Source organism: Salminus brasiliensis, chromosome 18, assembly GCF_030463535.1.
Source record: "Salminus brasiliensis chromosome 18, fSalBra1.hap2, whole genome shotgun sequence".
Classification (NCBI taxonomy): domain Eukaryota; kingdom Metazoa; phylum Chordata; class Actinopteri; order Characiformes; family Bryconidae; genus Salminus; species Salminus brasiliensis.
Genome location: NC_132895.1, coordinates 349,777 through 371,369, shown reverse-complemented (window position 1 = coordinate 371,369; position 21,593 = coordinate 349,777). Strand labels below are relative to the sequence as shown.

Here is a 21,593-nt window from a genome sequence, read left to right as displayed (position 1 = left end):
TCTTGAGGAGTTCACCAGGTCTATAAAGCCCGTCTTCAGTTCTGTACAGAACTCTCTTTACTTACAGAGCCAAAATAGACTAGAGCTCTGTACCTCACAGGTCTGTAAAGGTAAACCTTCAGCAGGGTCAGCAGTCCCGTTTATTCGGTCTGCTCTATAAAGACTGGAGTCCAGCAGCTTGTCCCCCCTCCCTGAGTCCAGCAGCTTGTCCCCCCTCCCTGAGTCCAGCTGCTTTAATAATAATGAGCTGACCCACGAGACTCCCTTCAGAGAGCGAGCGAGAGAGAGAGCTCTGGTGTTTGAGGGGTGGGTGGAGTTTCCTGAGGGCCTGAATTAAAATGTGTGTTTTCAGTTTTTGCACCTCCTACTTTTGGCTGGTTTATGACGAACCATGACTGAGCAGTTCAGATACAGATACAAGTGCAAAAGTCCTCGTCCACCTGAGAGCCGTATAATGACCCCTCCTCTTGGGTTCAGCTGTGAGGAGACCCATTCAGCAGTGATGCTGACCCAAGTTAAACCTTGTTTAATAATCCAACAGTAGTTAAAATATCTCTCTCTATAGACATTATTATTATTAGCTTAATTAATATAAATATAATCCAACATATCATCTTTTACAAATGGTGTTTTGTTCAGTTTTGGTGTAAATGTGATAGTCGTCACTGCTGGGTCAAACACAAATCATATAAACACATTTCTTATTTAATCAAATGAAAGGAGCCGCCGGTATCTTTCATATACACTCTTAAAAAGGAGGTTCTGGAGTTCTTAAGGAAAGGCAGTGGTTCTACACCCAACGCTTCCAGCTGAACAAAAATCAATACCTCCAAATGCTTGAACCTCATGGGGAAAGAAGAAGCTTCTGGAGGAACGTTTATGAGACAGAAGTTTGGAGGAGTAAAGGTGAGGCCCTCAAGCCCAACAACACTGAAGCAGCCGTTAAGCATGGTGGTGGGAGTATCGAGCTCTGGGGCTGTTCTCTTGCCAGAGTGGATGGAATAATGAAGATGGACTACCTCTACTGTTCCTTGAGGAACTTTTGGAGGTTCTTCAATTTGAAACTGTGGAGGAACCTCTTAAGGTGCTTTAAGGAAAGAAATCCGTTCCTTGAAGGTTCCTCAGAGCACTTTAATAGGTTCCTAAGGAACTTATAGTTTAAACAGTGAGCAGTTAGATGGTTAAAACTTGGTCACAGTTGGGAGTTCCAAAAGGACAGTGCCCCCAAGCACACATCAAACAGTCAGGTTTGTTCCAGAAATCCATCCCATTTAATGAAACTCGATTCTGCCAAGAAGAGTCAAATATCAAACAGGACTCTGACAGGAGTTTGTTGATGGTGACCAAAAGTGTCTGGTCAAGGTCCAACTTGGTAAGAAACATTGGGCCCACTGTTATCTGTGCTGTGAGGATCATTTTGACCCCAAAACATTTAAACAAGATGTGTGATGTCACTCGTTCTGACCCCAAAAAACCCCCACTGAAAGTCCAAACTGCAATGGCCTTCCCGTCCATGAGGAGTGTAGGTCAAATTCCCACCTCAGCTGTATCTGACCACTGCTTGCTCTCTCCAGGCTTCAGGATGGGATTTGGGATTAGGGTGTCGTTGGGTTTGTTCTGAACAAGCTCTTTACTCACATTCCACTGTGAGGGATTTGAGACTTAAAGCAGTTTGTTGAAAATATGGGGAGTAATTACAGGCCGAGCGTCCGTGAGCGATGTGTCCCGGTCAGTTTTACATCTCCTGTCCACTCTGAACTTCCCAACTGGACAGACTGCCCATCTGCAGTGTCAGTATTTTTTCCAGAACGTCAGAGCAGATGTTCCTCTCGTGGGGAAAGGAATGTGACCGACAACTTGACAACCATTAACCCCCCCCAACCGTAATGATTGCAGGGGTCTGGCAGGTTTATTTGAGTTTGAATGATGTTGTAAGAGCGTGTGCAGAAGGAGGAGTGAAGAGCTCTGAAAGGTGCTGATCTTCTTCACACGGCTGCGGCACAGAATTCCTGTACAGTTGAGCTGCAGAAGAACCTGATATGGGTTTTGCTGACCTTCTGGATGAAATTGGAGGTTTTGGACGTTTCCAGCTGATCCATGTTGCTTTGCTGTCCATACCTGGCCTTCTGATGGCCAGCCAGAACTTACTCAACAACTTCACTGCAGGTATTCCTGGACATTACTGCAAAATACCGAATGTCACTGCCTTTGCAGAGGCTCAAAATCTATCCGAGCAGAGCAAGGCTGATGTCCTGCGAGCGTTCATCCCCCTGGAGGACTCCAAACTGTCCAAATGTAGCAGATACACCACCACTCAGTGGCATCTCCTCAACCAGAACTTCAGCCACTCTCAACCAAACACTAACGAGACTGAGACCTGCCTGGACGGCTGGACCTACGAGAGAAAAGAGTTCATCTCCACCATAGTGTCTGAGGTGAGTCAGCCTGGCTCTAATAACATTAATATCCAGTATGAAGCTCTAATAACATTAATATCCAGTATGAAGTTCTAATAACATTAATATCCAGTATGAAAGTCTAATAGCATTCATATCCAGTATGAAGCTCTAATAACATTGATATCCAGTATGAAGCTCTAATAGCATTAATATCCAGTATGAAGCTCTAATAACATTAATATCCAGTATGAAGCTCTAATAACATTAATATCCAGTATGAAGTTCTAATAACATTAATATCGAGTATGAAACTCTAATAGCATTAATATCCAGTATGAAGCTCTAATAACATTAATATCCAGTAGGAAGTTCTAATAACATAAATATCCAGTATGAAGCTCTAATAACATTAATATCGAGTATGAAGCTCTAATAACATTAATATCCAGTATGAAACTCTAATAGCATTAATATCCAATATGAAGTTTTAATAACATTAATATCCAGTATGAAGCTCTAATAACATTAATATCGAGTATGAAACTCTAATATCATTAATATCCAGTATGAAGCTCTAATAACATTAATATCCAGTATGAAGTTCTAATAACATTAATATAGAGTATGAAACTCTAATAGCATTAATATCCAATATGAAGTTTTAATATCATTAATATCGAGTATGAAACTCTAATAGCATTAATATCCAGTATGAAGTTCTAATAACATTAATATCCAGTATGAAGTTCTGATAACATTAATATCCAGTATGAAGCTCTGATAACATTAATATCCAGTATGAAGCTCTAATATCATCAATATCCAGTATGAAGTTCTAATAACATTAATATCCAGTATGAAGCTCTAATAGCATTAATATCCAGTATGAAGTTCTAATAACATTAATATCCAGTATGAAGCTCTGATAACATTAATATCCAGTATGAAGTTCTAATAACATTAATATCCAGTATGAAGTTCTGATAACATTAATATCCAGTATGAAGCTCTGATAACATTAATATCCAGTATGAAGCTCTAATATCATTAATATCCAGTATGAAGTTCTAATAACATTAATACCGAGTATGAAACTCTAATAGCATTAATATCCAGTATGAAGTTCTGATAACATTAATATCCAGTATGAAGTTCTGATAACATTAATATCCAGTATGAAGCTCTAATATCATTAATATCCAGTATGAAGTTCTGAATACTGAATATTTGCTTCTGCTAAAGGTTGTTATTTAATATAAGGTAATATAATGTTGATGGTACCTCACCTTCTCTCTTTAGTGCTGCCATTTCCATCATGTGTTCAACTGCAGTGCTTTGCTGAGTTGCTGGTATCTGTGGTGTTCATCACAGTTCCACACTGCCTTCAGTTTTGTACTGAATCTCCATATTTAGGTCACAGTGTTCAGACAAACATGAACATTTGGTCAGTGTGCCAGTGAGTTTCACTCGTCAAGGACTTATAAATGGATCATCAAATAGATTTGAGCCAAATTCTCACAATGTAAATACTATTTCAGCTGGACCGCTGACTGACCTACAATAAAACATTCACTGATAAAAAAGGGAACATGATGGCTGTCAAACACGGCCTAGTGAAAGTATGATACTGTATCCTAATCTAATTCAATTAAAAGAGCTGAAACTGTACTATAGTGAAAGTATGGTACTGTATCCCAATCTAACTCAATTAAAGAGCTGAAACTGTACTATAGTGAAAGTATGATACTGTATCCTAATCTAATTCAATTAAAAGAGCTGAAACTGTACTATAGTGAAAGTATGATACTGTATCCTAATCTAATTCAATTAAAGAGCTGAAACTGTACTATAGTGAAAGTATGATACTATACTATAGTGAAAGTATGGTACTGTATCTCAATCTAACTCAATTAAAGAGCTGAAACTGGACTATAGTGAAAGTATGGTACTGTATCCCAATCTAACTCAATTAAAGAGCAGAAACTGTACTATAGTGAAAGTATGGTACTGTATCCCAATCTAACTCAATTAAAGAGCTGAAACTGTACTATAGTGAAGGTATGGTACTGTATCCCAATCTAACTCAATTAAAGAGCTGAAACTGTACTATAGTGAAAGTATGGTACTGTATCTCAATCTAACTCAATTAAAGAGAAGAGACTGTACTATAGTGAAAGTATGGTACTGTATCTCAATCTAACTCAATTAAAGAGCTGAAACTGTACTATAGTGAAAGTATGGTACTGTATCTCAATCTAACTCAATTAAAGAGCTGAAACTGTACTATAGTGAAAGTATGGTACTGTATTACAGTCTAACTCAATTAAAAGAGCTGAAACTGTACTATAGTGAAAGTATGGTACCGTATCCTAATCTAACTCAATTAAAGAGCTGAAACTGTACTATAGTGAAAGTATGGTACCGTATCCTAATCTAACTCAATTAAAGAGCTGAAACTGTACTATAGTGAAAGTATGGTACTGTACCCCAATCTAACTCAATTAAAGAGCTGAAACTGTACTATAGTGAAAGTATGGTACTGTACCCCAATCTAACTCAATTAAAGAGCTGAAACTGTACTATAGTGAAAGTATGGTACTGTACCCCAGTCTAACTCAATTAAAGAGCTGAAACTGTACTATAGTGAAAGTATGGTACTGTATCTCAATCTAACTCAATTAAAGAGCTGAAACTGTACTATAGTGAAAGTATGGTACTGTATCCCAATCTAACTCAGTTAAAGAGCTGAAACTTTACTATAGTGAAAGTATGGTACCGTATCCCGATCTAACTCAATTAAAGAGCTGAAACTGTACTATAGTGAAAGTATGGTACTGTATTACAGTCTAACTCAATTAAAAGAGCTGAAACTGTACTGTTGTGAAAGTATGGTACTTTACCCCAATCTAACTCAATTAAAGAGCTGAAACTGTACTATAGTGAAAGTATGGTACCGTATCCCAATCTAACTCAATTAAAGAGCTGAAACTGTACTATAGTGAAAGTATGGTACTGTATTACAGTCTAACTCAATTAAAAGAGCTGAAACTGTACTGTAGTGAAAGTATGGTACTTTACCCCAATCTAACTCAATTAAAGAGCTGAAACTGTACTATAGTGAAAGTATGATACTGTATACCAATCTAACTCAATTAAAGAGCTGAAACTGTAGTATAGTGAAAGTATGGTACCGTATCCCAATCTAACTCAATTAAAGAGCTGAAACTGTACTATAGTGAAAGTATGGTACCGTATCCTAATCTAACTCAATTAAAGAGCTGAAACTGTACTATAGTGAAAGTATGGTACTGTATCTCAATCTAACTCAATTAAAGAGCTGAAACTGTACTATAGTGAAAGTATGGTACTGTATCCCAATCTAACTCAATTAAAGAGCTGAAACTGTACTATAGTGAAAGTATGGTACTGTACCCCAATCTAACTCAATTAAAGTGCTGAAACTGTACTATAGTGAAAGTATGGTACTGTACCCCAATCTAACTCAATTAAAGAGCTGAAACTGTACTATAGTGAAAGTATGGTACTGTATCCCAATCTAACTCAATTAAAGAGCTGAAACTGTACTATAGTGAAAGTATGGTACTGTATCTCAATCTAACTCAATTAAAGAGCTGAAACTGTACTATAGTGAAAGTATGGTACTGTATCCCAATCTAACTCAATTAAAGAGCTGAAACTGTACTATAGTGAAAGTATGGTACTGTATCTCAATCTAACTCAATTAAAGAGCTGAAACTGTACTATAGTGAAAGTATGGTACTGTATCCCAATCTAACTCAGTTAAAGAGCTGAAACTTTACTATAGTGAAAGTATGGTACCGTATCCCGATCTAACTCAATTAAAGAGCTGAAACTGTACTATAGTGAAAGTATGGTACTGTATTACAGTCTAACTCAATTAAAAGAGCTGAAACTGTACTGTTGTGAAAGTATGGTACTTTACCCCAATCTAACTCAATTAAAGAGCTGAAACTGTACTATAGTGAACGTATGGTACTGTATTACAGTCTAACTCAATTAAAGAGCTGAAACTGTACTGTAGTGAAAGTATGGTACTTTACCCCAATCTAACTCAATTAAAGAGCTGAAACTGTACTATAGTGAAAGTATGATACTGTATACCAATCTAACTCAATTAAAGAGCTGAAACTGTACTATAGTGAAAGTATGGTACCGTATCTCAATCTAACTCAATTAAAGAGCTGAAACTGTAGTATAGTGAAAGTATGGTACCGTATCCCAATCTAACTCAATTAAAGAGCTGAAACTGTACTATAGTGAAAGTATGGTACTGTATCCTAATCTAACTCAATTAAAGAGCTGAAACTGTACTATAGTGAAAGTATGGTACTGTATCTCAATCTAACTCAATTAAAGAGCTGAAACTGTACTATAGTGAAAGTATGGTACCGTATCCCAATCTAACTCAATTAAAGAGCTGAAACTGTACTATAGTGAAAGTATGGTACTGTATTACAGTCTAACTCAATTAAAGAGCTGAAACTGTACTATAGTGAAAGTATGGTACTGTATCTCAATCTAACTCAATTAAAGAGCTGAAACTGTACTATAGTGAAAGTATGGTACTGTACCCCAATCTAACTCAATTAAAGTGCTGAAACTGTACTATAGTGAAAGTATGGTACTGTATCCTAATCTAACTCAATTAAAGAGCTGAAACTGTACTATAGTGAAAGTATGGTACCGTATCTCAATCTAACTCAATTAAAGAGCTGAAACTGTACTATAGTGAAAGTATGGTACTGTATCTCAATCTAACTCAATTAAAGAGCTGAAACTGTACTATAGTGAAAGTATGGTACTGTATCTCAATCTAACTCAATTAAAGTGCTGAAACTGTACTGTAGTGAAAGTATGGTACTGTACCCCAATCTAACTCAATTAAAGTGCTGAAACTGTACTATAGTGAAAGTATGGTACTGTACCCCAATCTAACTCAATTAAAGTGCTGAAACTGTACTATAGTGAAAGTATGGTACTGTATCCTAATCTAACTCAATTAAAGAGCTGAAACTGTACTATAGTGAAAGTATGGTACCGTATCTCAATCTAACTCAATTAAAGAGCTGAAACTGTACTATAGTGAAAGTATGGTACTGTATCTCAATCTAACTCAATTAAAGAGCTGAAACTGTACTATAGTGAAAGTATGGTACTGTATCTCAATCTAACTCAATTAAAGTGCTGAAACTGTACTGTAGTGAAAGTATGGTACTGTACCCCAATCTAACTCAATTAAAGTGCTGAAACTGTACTATAGTGAAAGTATGGTACTGTACCCCAATCTAACTCAATTAAAGTGCTGAAACTGTACTGTAGTGAAAGTATGGTACTGTATTTGATGAAACCAGCATCGACTTCATATCAGTAGTGGAGTTATTGTTCAATTGGACTCTGCAGGAGTTTTTATTAATGAACCTGAATTTTGCTGGTTTTGTCCTGTTGACTCGTGGTTTTCCACCTTCATGTGAACCGACAGGAGAATCACAGCTGCTACACTGTGCAGGTAAGCTGCAGACGATCAGCCCTGAAGGACAGTTTCTGAGATTAGAAGAGTGAGCTCTGTAACCTGAGCTGTGTGTTTTATACTCTCTTATCCACCACGGATCTCCAGCCCAAATCAAACCGGCCTCCTGTGCTCAGAGTGCAGATCCCCGCTGAGGCAGCTGTCCTGTTCAAACAAAGAAACCTTCCATAGCTTTATGAAAAATCAGAAGTACGCAGGTTGTCCTGGCTGCACACTAACTGAACTCGAATAACTGTCAGGCTTCAGGATGGACATTAGGCGTCTATGGAATTATTCCACAGAAGAACCTTTGGGTTCCCTTCAGCTGTGGTTCTCAGAGTGGGTGTCCTTGATGCGCAGCCAGGGGTTCACATTTTTTTCACATGTTGCTCCAAGATGTTGCTACAGTTTCTATGCCAGTACTATCCCAACTAGTTGCTAGGTGGTTGTTAAGTGGTTGCTAGGTGGTTGCTATGGTATCCCAGGTGTTGCTAGTAGGGGTGCAAAAACTAATTGACTTGAAAATTTCCACTGAAAAGTTCCACCGTTCATGCAGTTAGAATTCCTGCAGGAACAAAATCTTAATAGAAATGCATTAATAATAATAGTTTACCTAGAACCGTGTTTGTACATCCCACTTACATGGTCATATCTAGAACTTAAGGGGCAGTAAGAGAAAGGGTCAGGTACTCCAGGGTTGTTCCAGAACCTTTACATGAAATTCACATCCTGGAGAATCGCAGAGTGAAGCTGGTGGTGATAAGTGCTGTATCTCCGTGATCTCAGTGGGATCTGGTGTGTAAACTGCGGCCGCTGAAGCAGATGAGCCAAACCATCTACATGGGTGGAGTTCTGACGGGTGCCATTATATTCGGAGGACTGTCGGACAGGTGAGCTAAGCCCTGAACGATGCTGTGCTGATTAAAAACCTAACAGAGTAATAATCTACAGCGACGGCCTCGCTGTGATCAGTGGAGTCATTTAAGCACTTCACCCTGATAGACGTGATCTTCTCATTTTGAAGGAATGTTTGTGAATAAGGATTTATTTCTTTTTGATTTGTCGTGATTAATCAAAATGTTCCGTAGGATTAGTGGTGACTAATCACATTGTTTGCATATTTGGTCGTGACATCACATCGTCTGTGATTAGTCATGATTAATCAATTTGTGTGATTGGCAGTAATATTGGCACTGTGTATCTCTTTGTTTAGTGACTCTTATCACAGGGATTACTGAGCAGTACCTACAGGCAGGAGGTTAATTATGATTATTGATTAGTTTATGTAATTAGTCTGGACTGGTGAAATCATTCTGTTCACTGAAACACGCTGAAGCTCAGCTCCTGTAATCAGGTTCTCTCAGCGTGTTCTGATTAGCTAGAACAGGAGGATTAACATTGTCTAAATAGCTGCTGTATGAATATCTGCTGGGGTTTATTCTGCCCCACGGCTGAGCGCCAGTCCTCCACAGGAGACCAGAAACCCAGAGCATGTGCGCTTAGCAGCGTTCTCAGAAAATACAGTACAGGTCAAAAGTTTGTGGACAGCTGAGAAATTCCTCTTAAGAAAGAAAGGCTTTGAGCATTGCTATATTTAATTTATTTTTATTTTATTTTATTTGAACATTATTTATTTTTTAAATCTTTCTACTTTTTTGTCCTCTGTGCTGAAGGTTCGGACGGAAGGCTTTGCTGATCTGGTCGTACTTCCAGCTGGCCGTGTTGGGCTCCTTTACAGCTCTGTCCCCATCCTACCTGGCCTACTGCACCTTTCGCTTCCTCACCGGCATGTCCGTCTCCGGGATCATCCTAAACGCCGTCTCCCTCAGTGAGTAGGGTGTTTAACCAGTCGTATGATGGTTTGATGCAAATGAGTGGAAAGAGTGGAGGGGGCAGATTTTGGGGAGCACTATTTTAATGTGAATAATAAAGCTATAAAGTCTCCGTGTGTTTGCAGAGGTTGAGTGGATCCCTACCAAAAGCCGGACGCTGGTGGGCACCATCTCCTCCTTCTTCTTCACCTTTGGACAGGTGATCCTGGCTGGGGTGGCCTACAGTCTGAAGGACTGGCGTAAGCTGCATGTGGCCGTCTGCGCCCCGTTCTTCGTCTTCTTCCTCTACAGCTGGTGAGAACCCCAACATTCAATCCCCACTCAGCATTAGAGACAGACACACCCCGAGTTCACTCCTCCAGACACCACCAGACCCAGAGCTACACCTACACCTACTGCAGGCCTGACACTGAGCTGTCCGTCTTACTCTACCATCCACTGTGAATTAATTAATGGATCATTCAGCATCCTGTATGAATTGAGTAGCGTCTACTATTAATCGTCTAGTATCCACTATGAATTCTTCAGTATTTACTATGAATCACTCAGCACCCTGTAGGAATCACTCAGCACCCTGTAGGAATCACTCAGTACTCTATATGAATCACTCAGCACCCTGTAGGAATCACTCAGCACCCTGTAGGAATCACTCTATATGAATCACTCAGTACCCTGTAGGAATCACTCAGTACTCTATATGAATCACTCAGTACTCTATATGAATCACTCAGTACCCTGTAGGAATCACTCAGCACCCTGTAGAAATCACTCAGTACCCTGTAGGAATCACTCTATATGAATCACTCAGTACCCTGTAGGAATCACTCAGTACTCTATATGAATCACTCAGTACTCTGTAGAAATCACTCAGCACCCTGTAGGAATCACTCAGTACCCTGTAGGAATCACTCAGTACTCTGTAGGAATCACTCTATATGAATCACTCAGTACCCTGTAGGAATCACTCAGTACCCTGTAGGAATCACTCTATATGAATCACTCAGTACTCTATATGAATCACTCAGTACTCTGTAGGAATCACTCTATATGAATCACTCAGTACTCTATATGAATCACTCAGTACTCTATATGAATCACTCAGTACTGTGTTCAGGTGGTATTCTGAGTCCGCCCGCTGGCTGGTGCTGAACGGCCGGTCAGGTGAAGCTCTGAAGCAGCTGCACCGCGTGGCTCGGATCAACGGCAGGCCGGAGATGACGGAGAAAATCACTCTGGAGGTAAAGAGCAGTGAAGCCCCTCCTCGGTTCTAAAGGTGTTCTTTACACTTGAATCCTCTAACAGAACACAGTGATCAAAAGGGGTCAAAAGTTTGGTGACGTTTGACTTTTGAAAGATGTTTCAATCAATAATAATAAATAAATAAATGATAAAGGGTTCTGTTTGTGTTCAGGTTCTTCAGTCCCACATGCACAAGGAAATTCAGTCCAGTAAGACGGTGTACACAGCCTACGACCTGCTGCGCACCCCGGTGATGAGGAGAATCTCCATGTGCATCGTGGTGGTCTGGTAGGAACCCTCCCAGTCTTACAGCGACCGTTAGGATAAATGCAGTTCTGCAGACATACAGAGCTTCTGTAATTTCTGACACGGTAGAACTCACTTGTTATCTAGAACATGGAGTCATGTACAGACACTGCTACTGAATTTAGCTCTACTCTGTACTTCAGTTCACATTCTGGATAACAGCTGTAACAACCCACCTAAACGCCCAAGCATAAGGCAGGGCCCCGGCTCCCCACAATATGGACCATGTGAAGATATTTTAGGGTTTATCCCTTTTAAAATAGGGACGTTGACTTACTGGGCTCTAATACACCGACATGTAAAAAACTACAATGTGTTCCTTATTTACACTACCCCCACATACTAATTAAAACAGTTAATCAAACAAGATATGTGTTATAAAAACAATTCAGTTTACTCAAATGAATAGTAATGAATATAGCCTTATTATAAAAAATGATGCTTCATATCATAGAAGTCTGGATATGTACCTCTTATGAAGGTTGTAAGCTCTACCACAAATAGTACTCTACAATTTTAGCTTAAAGGATCCTGAACACTATTAGGCTTTAACAATATACTGACTTAGCGGTGGGCCCACACACACACACACACACACACACACACACACAACCAGGCCGAAAATGACATTCAGAAAAATAGATATAGAGCTGTAGGCCTGATCCGGGTGAGGCGAGGCTCTGACTCTAACAGCTGCTTCACTCAGAACAAGAGCAAAGGAATGAAAAGGCCCGCAGCACTCACAGCCTTATGGTACTGTTCTGGATGCAGCCGGACCAGTCCGGTAGGGAAATGAGGAGGAGGGTATCGGCTCGCGGAGTGAGGAAATGTCCAGTTACGCAGGGCAGTGTCCCTCCCACACCGTGCTCTCAGTGCAGAGACGAAGCTCCTCAGGGACACTGTCCGTGTCCTGCACAGTCCTTTACTCAGCCTATACGTCCAGTTAACCAACACCAACGACCTGCAGACAGGCTCGCGGCTTCACACCTACAACTGAACTGGACTTCACTAGCTAGCCTAGCATGCTAACAGAACGTGCTAACATGGCCTGTTTTTGCAGCAGCAAACCAAGAATACCCACATAAGAAAGCTGCAGATGTTTGCTGAGCAGTCTGAGGAGCTCCCTACCTGCTGCTGGTCCTGCGAGACTGATTGACAGGAGTTTAAACCAATAAGATTACAGAATCAATTAGAGCGGAACCAATACGGCAGAGTGTTGGGCTGTGATTGAGGCGATGTGACGCACATGAATATTCAAAAATAAAACATTAATAACTTGTTAAAACAGTAATAAGAGCTATATTTACAAACAGGAAAGACTACAGGGCTACACAGTGATGTCATAGCGTGTCAGAAAGTACGTAATGCTATGCTATGTACGTAATGTCTATCAGAGTCTGAACTGAACACCTCCGCCTGCTGTTAGCATCATGCTAGTTGCTCCAGTGCTAATTAATTAGATCATTAATTGGATGGTTATGGATGTGTAATAGGGAAGCACACACAGAACTGATTGTGTGGAACCTCTCTAACAGGTTCTCCACCAGTTTTGCGTATTATGGTCTGGCCATGGACCTGCAGAAGTTCGGGGTGAATATCTACCTGATGCAGATCATTTTTGGTGCTGTGGATTTTCCCGCCAAACTGGTGGCTCTGGCCATGCTCACCTACCTGGGCCGGCGGCTGACGCAGGCCACCTGTCTCCTATCGTCAGCGTCCGTCATCTTTGCCAACATATTTGTCCCTAAAGGTGAGAATATTGATTGACTGAGGAAATGAACGATCATTTGTAATAGTGAACGTGATGCTGTCTGTAAACACTGCCGGATGGAGAAGATCTCTTAAAGGCAGAGCAGCTAAACAGACTTTCACCTTTTCACAGATAAACCGAGGCTGTAAATGATAGTTTTGGATGGTGGCTTTGGACATTGGACAAAGACAAACTGTTTGCCTTGGGTGGGTGAGGGGTAAAAGGCTGTGTTTGTGGTGGGCCGAAGGGCAAAAAGAGTAAAGTTAATAACTTCACACAACAAGACTTTAGAACAAGACAACCCTCATTAAGCTTTATACACACCTCACATGTTGTAAATGGTTAATCATTAATAATCCGTTTGTGAATAACAATGACAGCAATGTTGCTTTCTGATCGGTGGGACTAGGGAAGTAAGGGTAGTTAGGCCTTGAAGAAATATCTGACAGTAATATCTTAGGATTTTATATCATATCTGCTTTTATTTACAATCATTTGGATTTTTTTCTATTTAGTTCTCCCATGTGACTAAAACAGAGATCAGGTGATCAGAGAACAGGAGATCAGAGAGCAAGATATTAGAGAGCAAGAGATCAGAGAGCAAGAGATCAGAGAACAGGGGATTAGAGAACAGGAGATCAAAGAAAAACAGATCAGGGCACAGGTGATCAGAGAGCAAGATATTAGAGACCAAGAGATCAGAGAGCAGGAGATCAGAGAACAGGAGATCAGAGAACAGGAGATCAGAGAACAGGAGATCAGAGAGCAAGAGATCAAAAAAAAAGGAGATCAGGGAACAGGTGATCAGAGAGCAGGAGATCAGAGAACAGGTGATCAGGGAACAGAAAATCAGAGAACAGGAGATCAAAGAAAAGGAGATCAGGGAACAGGTGATCAGAGATCAGGAGATCAGAGAACAGGAGTTCAGAGAACATGTGATCAGAGAGCAGGAGATCAGAGAACAGGTGATCAGAGATCAGGAGATCAGAGAACAGGAGTTCAGAGAAGATGTGATCAGAGAACATGTGATCAGAGAGCAGGAGATCAGAGAAGATGTGATCAGAGAACATGTTATCAGAGAGCAGGAGATCAGAGAACAGGTGATCAGAGAGCAGGAGATCAGAGAACAGGTGATCAGAGAACAGGAGATCAGAGAACAGGTGATCAGAGAACATGAGATCAGAGAACAGGAGATCAGAGAACAGGTGATCAGAGAACAGGAGATCAGAGAACAGGAGATCAGAGAGCAAGAGATCAAAAAAAAGGAGATCAGGGAACAGGTGATCAGAGAGCAGGAGATCAGAGAACAGGTGATCAGGGAACAGAAAATCAGAGAACAGGAGATCAAAGAAAAGGAGATCAGGGAACAGGTGATCAGAGATCAGGAGATCAGAGAACAGGAGTTCAGAGAACATGTGATCAGAGAGCAGGAGATCAGAGAACAGGTGATCAGAGATCAGGAGATCAGAGAACAGGAGTTCAGAGAACATGTGATCAGAGAGCAGGAGATCAGAGAACATGTGATCAGAGAGCAGGAGATCAGAGAACAGGTGATCAGAGAACAGGAGATCAGAGAAGATGTGATCAGAGAACATGTGATCAGAGAGCAGGAGATCAGAGAACAGGTGATCAGAGAGCAGGAGATCAGAGAACAGGTGATCAGAGAACAGGAGATCAGAGAACAGGTGATCAGAGAACATGAGATCAGAGAACAGGAGATCAGAGAACAGGTGATCAGAGAGCAGGATATCAGAGAACAGGTGATCAGAGAACAGGAGATCAGAGAACATGTGATCAGAGAACATGTGATCAGAGAGCAGGAGATCAGAGAACAGGTGATCAGAGAACAGGAGATCAGAGAAGATGTGATCAGAGAACATGTGATCAGAGAGCAGGAGATCAGAGAACAGGTGATCAGAGAGAACATCTTTTCACAGATAAACCGAGGCTGTAAATGATAGTTTTGGATGGTGGCTTTGGACATTGGACAAAGACAAACTGTTTGCCTTGGGTGGGTGAGGGGTAAAAGGCTGCGTTTGTGGTGGGCCGAAGGGCAAAAAGAGTAAAGTTAATAACTTCACACAACAAGACTTTAGAACAAGACAACCCTCATTAAGCTTTATACACACCTCACATGTTTTAAATGGTTAATCATTAATAATCCGTTTGTGAATAACAATGACAGCAATGTTGCTTTCTGATCGGTGGGACTAGGGAAGTAAGGGTAGTTAGGCCTTGAAGAAATATCTGACAGTAATATCTTAGGATTTTATATCATATCTGCTTTTATTTACAATCATTTGGATTTTTTTCTATTTAGTTCTCCCATGTGACTAAAACAGAGATCAGGTGATCAGAGACCAAGAGATCAGAGAGCAGGAGATCAGAGAACAGGAGATCAGAGAACATGAGATCAGAGAGCAAGAGATAAAAAAAAATGAGATCAGGGAACAGGTGATCAGAGAGCAGGAGATCAGAGAACAGGTGATCAGGGAACAGAAAATCAGAGAACAGGAGATCAAAGAAAAGGAGATCAGGGAACAGGTGATCAGAGATCAGGAGATCAGAGAACAGGAGTTCAGAGAACATGTGATCAGAGAGCAGGAGATCAGAGAACAGGTGATCAGAGATCAGGAGATCAGAGAACAGGAGTTCAGAGAAGATGTGATCAGAGAACATGTGATCAGAGAGCAGGAGATCAGAGAAGATGTGATCAGAGAACATGTTATCAGAGAGCAGGAGATCAGAGAACAGGTGATCAGAGAGCAGGAGATCAGAGAACAGGTGATCTGAGAACAGGAGATCAGAGAACAGGTGATCAGAGAACATGAGATCAGAGAACAGGAGATCAGAGAACAGGTGATCAGAGAACAGGAGATCAGAGAACAGGAGATCAGAGAGCAAGAGATAAAAAAAAGGAGATCAGGGAACAGGTGATCAGAGAGCAGGAGATCAGAGAACAGGTGATCAGGGAACAGAAAATCAGAGAACAGGAGATCAAAGAAAAGGAGATCAGGGAACAGGTGATCAGAGATCAGGAGATCAGAGAACAGGAGTTCAGAGAACATGTGATCAGAGAGCAGGAGATCAGAGAACAGGTGATCAGAGATCAGGAGATCAGAGAACAGGAGTTCAGAGAACATGTGATCAGAGAGCAGGAGATCAGAGAACATGTGATCAGAGAGCAGGAGATCAGAGAACAGGTGATCAGAGAACAGGAGATCAGAGAAGATGTGATCAGAGAACATGTGATCAGAGAGCAGGAGATCAGAGAAGATGTGATCAGAGAAGATGTGATCAGAGAACATGTGATCAGAGAGCAGGATATCAGAGAACAGGTGATCAGAGAACAGGAGATCAGAGAACATGTGATCAGAGAACATGTGATCAGAGAGCAGGAGATCAGAGAACAGGTGATCAGAGAATAGGAGATCAGAGAAGATGTGATCAGAGAGCAGGAGATCAGAGAACAGGTGATCAGAGAACATGTGATCAGAGAACATGTGATCAGAGAGCAGGAGATCAGAGAACAGGTGATCAGAGAGAACATCTTTTCACAGATAAACCGAGGCTGTAAATGATAGTTTTGGATGGTGGCTTTGGACATTGGACAAAGACAAACTGTTTGCCTTGGGTGGGTGAGGGGTAAAAGGCTGTGTTTGTGGTGGGCCGAAGGGCAAAAAGAGTAAAGTTAATAACTTCACACAACAAGACTTTAGAACAAGACAACCCTCATTAAGCTTTATACACACCTCACATGTTTTAAATGGTTAATCATTAATAATCCGTTTGTGAATAACAATGACAGCAATGTTGCTTTCTGATCGGTGGGACTAGGGAAGTAAGGGTAGTTAGGCCTTGAAGAAATATCTGACAGTAATATCTTAGGATTTTATATCATATCTGCTTTTATTTACAATCATTTGGATTTTTTTTCTATTTAGTTCTCCCATGTGACTAAAACAGAGATCAGGAGATCAGAGAGCAAGGTATTAGAGAGCAAGAGATCAGAGAGCAAGAGATCAGAGAACAGAGGATTAGAGAACAGGAGATCAAAGAAAAACAGATCAGGGCACAGGTGATCAGAGAGCAAGATATTAGAGACCAAGAGATCAGAGAGCAGGAGATCAGAGAACAGGAGATCAGAGAACAGGAGATCAGAGAGCAAGAGATCAAAAAAAAGGAGATCAGGGAACAGGTGATCAGAGAGCAGGAGATCAGAGAACAGGTGATCAGGGAACAGGAGATTAGAGAACAGGTGATCAGAGAGCAAGAAATCAGAGATCAGGTGATCAGAGAGCAAGAGATCAGAGAGCAAGAGATCAGAGAACAGGAGATCAGAGAGCAAGAGATCAGAGAACAGGAGATCAGAGAACAGGAGATTAGAGAACAGGTGATCAGAGAGCAGGAGATCAGAGAGCAAGAAATCAGAGATCAGGTGATCAGAGAGCAAGAGATCAGAGAATAGGGGATTAGAGAACAGGAGATCAAAGAAAAAGAGATCAGGGCACAGGTGATCAGAGATCAGGTGATCAGAGAGCAAGAAATCAGAGATCAGGTGATCAGAGAGCAAGAGATCAAGTGATCAGAGAGCAAGAGATCAGAGAGCAAGAGATCAGAGAGCAGGAGATCAGAGAGCAAGAAATCAGAGATCAGGTGATCAGAGAGCAAGAGATCAGAGAACAGGGGATTAGAGAACAGGAGATCAAAGAAAAAGAGATCAGGGCACAGGTGATCAGAGATCAGGAGATCAGAGAACAGGAGATCAGAGAGCAAGAGATCAGGGAACAGGTGATCAGAGAGCAGGAGATCAGAGAACAGGTGATCAGGGAACAGAAAATCAGAGAACAGGAGTTCAGAGAACATGTGATCAGAGATCAGAGGATGTTTGATGTTCCAGATATGAATATTAAAGGGTAAATTATGGCTGTTTGTGATTTAAACACTTGCAAAAAGCAGAATGAACTTCAAAGAAAACCTCAAATGAAAAAAAAATACATTTTAGAACAAAAGGAAGCCTTTTGTAAATGGTTCTTTAGAGTACCAAACACAAGTTCTGCCATATATACTGTCAGTACTCTGTAGAACCCTGTCTGCTCGGGGGAAGGTGTGTGTAGCAGTCACTGCATCGATGTTTTGCCGTACAGACATGCAGATCGTACGGACCACGCTGGCTGTGCTGGGCAAGGGCTTTACCTCCGCCTCCTTTACCTGTGTTTACCTGTACACCGGAGAGCTCTACCCCACCGTCATCAGGTCAGTGTCACACTGAGGCCGATCAATACTGTACTGACCCACTGACACACACACACACACACACACACACACACACACACACACACACACACACTTTTACGAAATAAAACAATCCAAAGTTCAGAACTGGGGCAAACAGAGGCTAGTCCATGGATCTGGATGTGCTCTAGGAGCCAGGCTGAGACAGAGAGGGTGGTGGGTTTGTGTTTGTGGAGATGAGACCGCCGGGCAGTCCGTTAACACCCTGAGTGCCACCAGAGGGCACTCTGCTGGAACACAGAGATAAAAAACTAAGGATCCACTGGATCACCCATACCTTTTCTATCAGTTCAGTGGGAATGACGGAGACGCCGCTCTCCCTGTTCCAGTCAGTGGAGCATCAGCGTGATCCTGAAGCTGCTGAGTGAAGATAAAGGCTGAGTGACTGAAGTGTGGAAGACAGATTAGAAAAACCCCACAAACACACCAGAGATTCACAGAGACACTGATGGCATTCATAGTGTGTAATGGTGTGTGTGTGTGTAATGGTGTGTGTGTGTAATGGTGTGTGTGTGTGTAATGGTGTGTGTGTGTGTGTGTAGTGGTGTGTGTGTAATGGTCAGCAGGGCTGTAAGATTCATATCAGCTTACTACAGCTCCTGAATGTCTGCTAGTGAACCACTGGTTGGTGTGTGTGTGTGTTTGTGTGTGTGTGTGCACAGGCAGACTGGGATGGGCTTTGCCTCCACTTTGGCCCGGGTGGGCTCCATGGCTGCTCCAGCTGTTCTTATCCTGGATGAGGTCCTGCCTGCTTTACCCAGTATAGTGTACGGAGGCTCTGCCATGGTGGCTGGGATCACTGCCCTCCTCCTCCCAGAAACACTCAGCACTCCCCTGCTGGACACCATAGAGGACGTGGAGGAGAAATGGTGATTCCACACTGTGCTTCCACTCACTGGCCACTTTATTAGAAACCCCAACCTTCTGCTTGCACTCACTGGCCACTTTATTAGAAACCCCAACCTTCTGCTTGCACTCACTGGTGATGTTGGGGTGGTTTTGTGTTTCAGGGGAAAGGGGCAGAGTTTTCAGAAGCAGGTACAGAGTGAGACGGTGGCTCTGGAGGTGGTGGAACAGACTAGAGGAGAACACGAAGCCGGGAAATCAGCTGCACCCTGAGACACTCCATTCATCCATTCATCCCCCATTTACTTCATCACTCACTCCAGTAACATACAGCCCCCCTACTGTATATACACTACTGTATATCCTCCTCAGTGTATACACTACTGTATATCCTCCTCAGTATATACACTACTGTATATCCTCCTCAGTGTATACACTACTGTATATACACTACTGTATATCCTCCTCGGTATATACACTACTGTATATCCTCCTCAGTGTATACACTACTGTATATACACTACTGTATATCCTCCTCGGTATATACACTACTGTATATCCTCCTCAGTATATACACTACTGTATATACTGTACTGCTCAGTCTGAAATCAGTTCTCTTCTTAATAATTTAGATTAATAAAGGTCCTTGTTAGGAACAGTTAGATATCTAATCAATATTGCACTTTTTTGACTCTAAGAAATTAATAAATGCTAAAAATAAAATAAACAATACACTGTCATTATTTGCTAAAATATTTAAATTAAACTTTATTTCTGATATTTTATTAAAACATTATACTGGATATTAATGATATTAGAGCTTTATACTGGATATTAATGATATTAGAACTTCATACTGGATATTAATGTTATTAGAGCTTCATACTGGATATTAATGTTATTAGAGCTTCATACTGGATATTAATGCTATTAGAACTTAATACTGGATATTAATGTTATTAGAGCTTCATACTGGATATTAATGTTATTAGAGATTCATTCTGGGGGTTCTAGTTTTTCTGACATTGTATTTCATGGTTCTAGACTAATACTGTAGATCAGCAGCATCATAGCATTTTCTTTTTTACACTTTATGTTTTCATGAACAGTCTCTGCAGCCTCTTCTCTCCCAGCTGTGAACCGCTGAGTGTTATTGATTTAACACTGATGTGTTTGATTAGGTGTCGTTCTGAGGACACAATGGTTTGTCTTCATTTTGTTATTATTGCTGAGTCTGCGTTTCTGTATGATCAGAGAGAGAGAGAGAGAGAGAGAGAGAGAGAGAGGTCTGCAGCTCTCATATAAGAACGTTATAGAGGAGCTTAAGCCTACTCACTGTTCTACAGCAGCCCTGTCTGCGGAGGTGGTGCTGAAAGTGGAGATCTAGGTGTTTGCACTAAAACAGACGTCTGGAGCAGAAGTGTGGAGGGTCCGGAGTCCGGACTGGAGGACGGATCACACTCTGATTCTCATGCTGTCGTGTTTGATTTTAAGAGGAAATACTGGGTGCAGGTTCTGACCCACTGTACTCCAACTTCACACAGATGAAGATCTCGGCCTAGCGAGGACGCGGCTGGCTCTGCCTCACACCTGTAAGACCATCTTAACTGGCAGAGAGAGAGTGTTCAGTGTGATGCTCACTCGACCATTTGAGTATCATCAGTGTGCTGAGACGCCCCCAGGCCTCTGTGTTCTGTGTGAATTGAGATGAGGCTCATGTGTTCAGGGTCTAAAGAAGTGAGAGTGGAATCTGAGTGATGTCACGCGAGGGTGTGAAAGAGCAGCAGAAAATAAAGTTCATCATTTCTTTCCATTTCAGGTTTTTATGGTTTTGTTTTCTTCTTTGAAAGAATGTCTTACATTCCCACAGTTCACACAGATGATGGCTCTCACTGCGGTTCAGGTGTTATGGTGTTATCCAACCACTAGAGGGCAGGAGTACACTGTTTCCTGTGCCAAAACCAGGAGTCCAAACTCACTGCTCTACCATCCTTTATACTTCATACTGCACTACAGTGTACTGTATATAGACCCCAGTACTGCACTACAGTGTTCTGTATATAGACCCCAGTACTGCACTACAGTGTACTGTATATAGACCCCAGTACTGCACTACAGTGTTCTGTATATAGACCCCAGTACTGCACTACAGTGTTCTGTATATAGACCCCAGTACTGCACTACAGTGTACTCTATATAGACCCCAGTACTGCACTACAGTGTTCTGTATATAGACCCCAGTACTGCACTACAGTGTACTCTATATAGACCCCAGTACTGCACTACAGTGTTCTGTATATAGACCCCAGTACTACACTACAGTGTTCTGTATATAGACCCCAGTACTACACTACAGTGTACTGTATATAGACCCCAGT

At 41.4% G+C, this 21,593-nt stretch overlaps 1 protein-coding gene across 1 annotated transcript; it reads left to right on the top strand.

Annotated features, from left to right (window-relative positions):
* The first annotated feature begins 1,727 nt into the window (after positions 1-1,727).
* Positions 1,728-21,028, top strand: oatx (organic anion transporter X). The gene is made up of 10 exons (XM_072661448.1): positions 1,728-2,435; positions 8,734-8,837; positions 9,621-9,775; positions 9,905-10,073; positions 10,894-11,017; positions 11,191-11,306; positions 12,860-13,074; positions 18,222-18,330; positions 19,032-19,238; positions 19,380-21,028. Exons 1-10 carry the CDS (start codon positions 2,040-2,042, stop codon positions 19,486-19,488), a joined length of 1,704 nt encoding a protein of 567 aa, XP_072517549.1. The 5' UTR covers positions 1,728-2,039; the 3' UTR covers positions 19,489-21,028.
* The last annotated feature ends 565 nt before the right edge of the window (positions 21,029-21,593 follow it).